A 2760-nucleotide genomic window follows, 5' to 3' on the forward strand; every position below is an offset into this window, starting at 1 on the left:
CAAAGAGCAACCGCTGCAGCGGTCCCCGGGCTCCGTATCCCCCTCACAAAGGTTCCGCTTCCTCAGCGGCGCTGGGCCCAGTCACTACCCGGGGGACACCATTGTCCGAGGGTCGCTCACCATGTGAGGAGGCCATTCCTTGTACAGAGAACAGTCAACATACCTGATCATTCTCTCCAGGAGGAGATTTATTCTCGCTGATATCATCAAGGTGTGGGCATGATCACCCTAATACTCCCTTTTGACCACTGCCCCACTTGACAGTTGTATAGTGGTAATGTCACAGGACTGGTCACCCTGAATCCAAGGCTAGTACTGTGTGGGCATAAGGTCATGTCCCATCATGGCAGTTGTCCAGGTGGAAAGGCAATAAACTTTGAGATGAACATGCTAGAGCAACAATTTTGCAGTTTCTAAGACGATTCAGGCCAGTTTGTCTCACTAACATAAACAAATTGCTGGAAAAGTGCAGCAGGTCTAGCAACATCTATGGAGAGAAATCAGGGTTAATGTTTCAGATCCAGGGACAATATGTCTCACCAAGTTCTACTGGGTTTTGCTTCCAGGTGGCAGGATTTGAATTCAGATAATTCATTCAAAATCTAGAGTTGAAGTCTCAATAATGAGAACTATTATCCACAAAACATGCATCTGACTAACTTATGTCCTTTAGAGAAGGAAATCGTCCATCTTTACCTGGGCTGGCATTCATGTGACTCAGCAAGGTGGAGAACTCTTAACTACCCTCTGAAAAGTCACTGATATGTAAGACTTTAGTTAGGACACATTGTGAGAGGTTCTGGTCACTATGGAGAAAGTGCAAAAGAGGGTTATCTGGATTTTGCCAGGATTGGAGTGATTTAAGTATTACAAATTTGAATTGTTATCACTTGAATACAGAAGCTGAGGTGTAATCAGTTAGAAGTATAAAAATTATGAACGTCAATGGATAGGATGGATAGTCAGAGTCTTTTTCACAGGATAAAAATTTCAAATCCTATGTTTTAAGGTCAGAAGGGGGGGGGGGGGCAAGTTTAACAGAGATGTGCAAAACAAGTTTAATACACAAAGGATAGTAAATGCCTGGGACATGCTGCCAGGGGAGGTAGCGTAAGTAGATATTCACAACATTTAAGAGACATTTCTCGCAATAATAGAGTCATAGAGATGTACAGCATGAAAACAGATCCTTCAGTCCAACTTGTCCATGCTGACAAAATACCCTAACCTAATTTTGTCCCATTTGTCAGCACTTGGTCCACTAAACTCTTCCTATTCATATACCCATCCAGATGCCTTTTAAATGGGCAATTGGACTAGCCTCCACCACTTCCTCTGGCAGCTCATTCCATGCATGTATCACCCTCTGTATGAAAACATTGCCCCTTAGGTCCCTTTTAAATTTTTCGCCTCTCACCCTATGCCCTCTAGTTCTGGACATCCCACCCCAGAGAAAAGACCTTACCCTATCCATGCCCCTCATGATTTTATAAACCTCGATAAGGTGACCCCTCAGTTTCCAACACTCCAGTGAAAACAGCTGCAGCCTATTTAGCCTCTTCCGATAGCTCAAATCTTCCAACCTTGGCAAATGCTTGTAAATCTTTTCTGAACCCTTTCAAGGTTCACAACATCCTTCCGATAAGGAGACCAGAGTTTCACACAGTATTCCAAAAGTGGCCTAACCAACGTCCTGTACAGCCACAACATGACCTCCCAACTCCTATACTCAATACATCGACCAATTAAAGAAATCATATCAAACACCGCCTTCACTATCCTATCTATCTGCGACTCTACTTTCAAGGAACTATGAACCTACACTCCAAGGTCTCTTTAGTCAGCAACACCCCGCAGAACTTTCCCATTAAGTGTATAAATCCTGCTCTAATTTGATTTTCCAAAATGCAGCACTTCGCATTTATCTAAATTAAACTTTGTCTGCCATTCCTCAGCCCATTGGCCGATCTGATTAAGATCCTTTTGTACTCTGAGGTAACCTTCTCCAATTTTGGTGTCATCTGCAAACTTACCAACTATACTTCCTACATTCACATCCAAATCATTTAAACAAATGAAGAAAAACAGTGGATCCAGCACCAAACATTATGGCACACCGCTGGTGACAAGCTCCAAACTGAAAAGCAATTCTCCACCACTACCCTCTGTCTTCTATCTTTCAGCCAGTTCTGCATCCAAATGGCTAGTTCTCCCTGTATTCCATGAGCTCTGAATTGAATTTGAATTGAATTTATTGTCACGTGCACCGAGGCACAGTGAAAATCTTTGTCTTGTGAGCAATACAGGCAGATTACATAGTTAAGTAGCATAGACAGTAAATAATAAGTAAACAGCGACAAAAATAAAAACACAGGTACCGGCGAATGTTAAGGGTTTGAGAGTCCATTCAGTATTCTAACAACAGTGGTGTAGAAACTGTTGCGTTTGTTCAGGTTTCTGTATCTTCTCCCCAATGGTAGAGGTTGTAGAAAATCATTGCCAGGGTGGGATGGATCTTTGAGAATGCTGGCAGCCTTTCCTTGACAGTGGGCATGGTAGATGGATTCTATAGATGGAAGGTTGGCCTTTGTGATTGTCTGGGCTGAGTTCACCATTCTCTGTAACCGTCTCCGATCTTGAATGGTACAGTTCCTATACCAGGTAGTAATACATCCAGACAGAATGCTCTCAATGGCGCACCTATTGGCAGGGGTATTCGTGGTCATGCCAAATTTCCTCAGCTGTCTGAGGAAGAAGAGA

At 43.1% G+C, this 2760-nt stretch overlaps 1 protein-coding gene across 2 annotated transcripts in view; it reads right to left on the minus strand.

Annotated features, from left to right (window-relative positions):
• Positions 1–187, minus strand: part of nol12 (nucleolar protein 12) — a 25794-nt gene extending 25607 nt beyond the window's left edge. Inside the window, exon 1 of one of the 2 annotated variants that reach the window (XM_043679935.1) lies at positions 164–187. In XM_043679935.1, coding sequence (XP_043535870.1) covers positions 164–171 — 8 coding nt within the window. In that variant the 5' untranslated portion in view covers positions 172–187. The remainder of the gene's footprint in view (positions 1–163) is intronic. The other variant, XM_043679936.1, reaches the window with a different exon arrangement.
• Positions 188–2760: the final 2573 nt, after the last annotated feature.

This window comes from Chiloscyllium plagiosum, chromosome 39 (genome assembly GCF_004010195.1).
Source record: "Chiloscyllium plagiosum isolate BGI_BamShark_2017 chromosome 39, ASM401019v2, whole genome shotgun sequence".
Taxonomy (NCBI): domain Eukaryota; kingdom Metazoa; phylum Chordata; class Chondrichthyes; order Orectolobiformes; family Hemiscylliidae; genus Chiloscyllium; species Chiloscyllium plagiosum.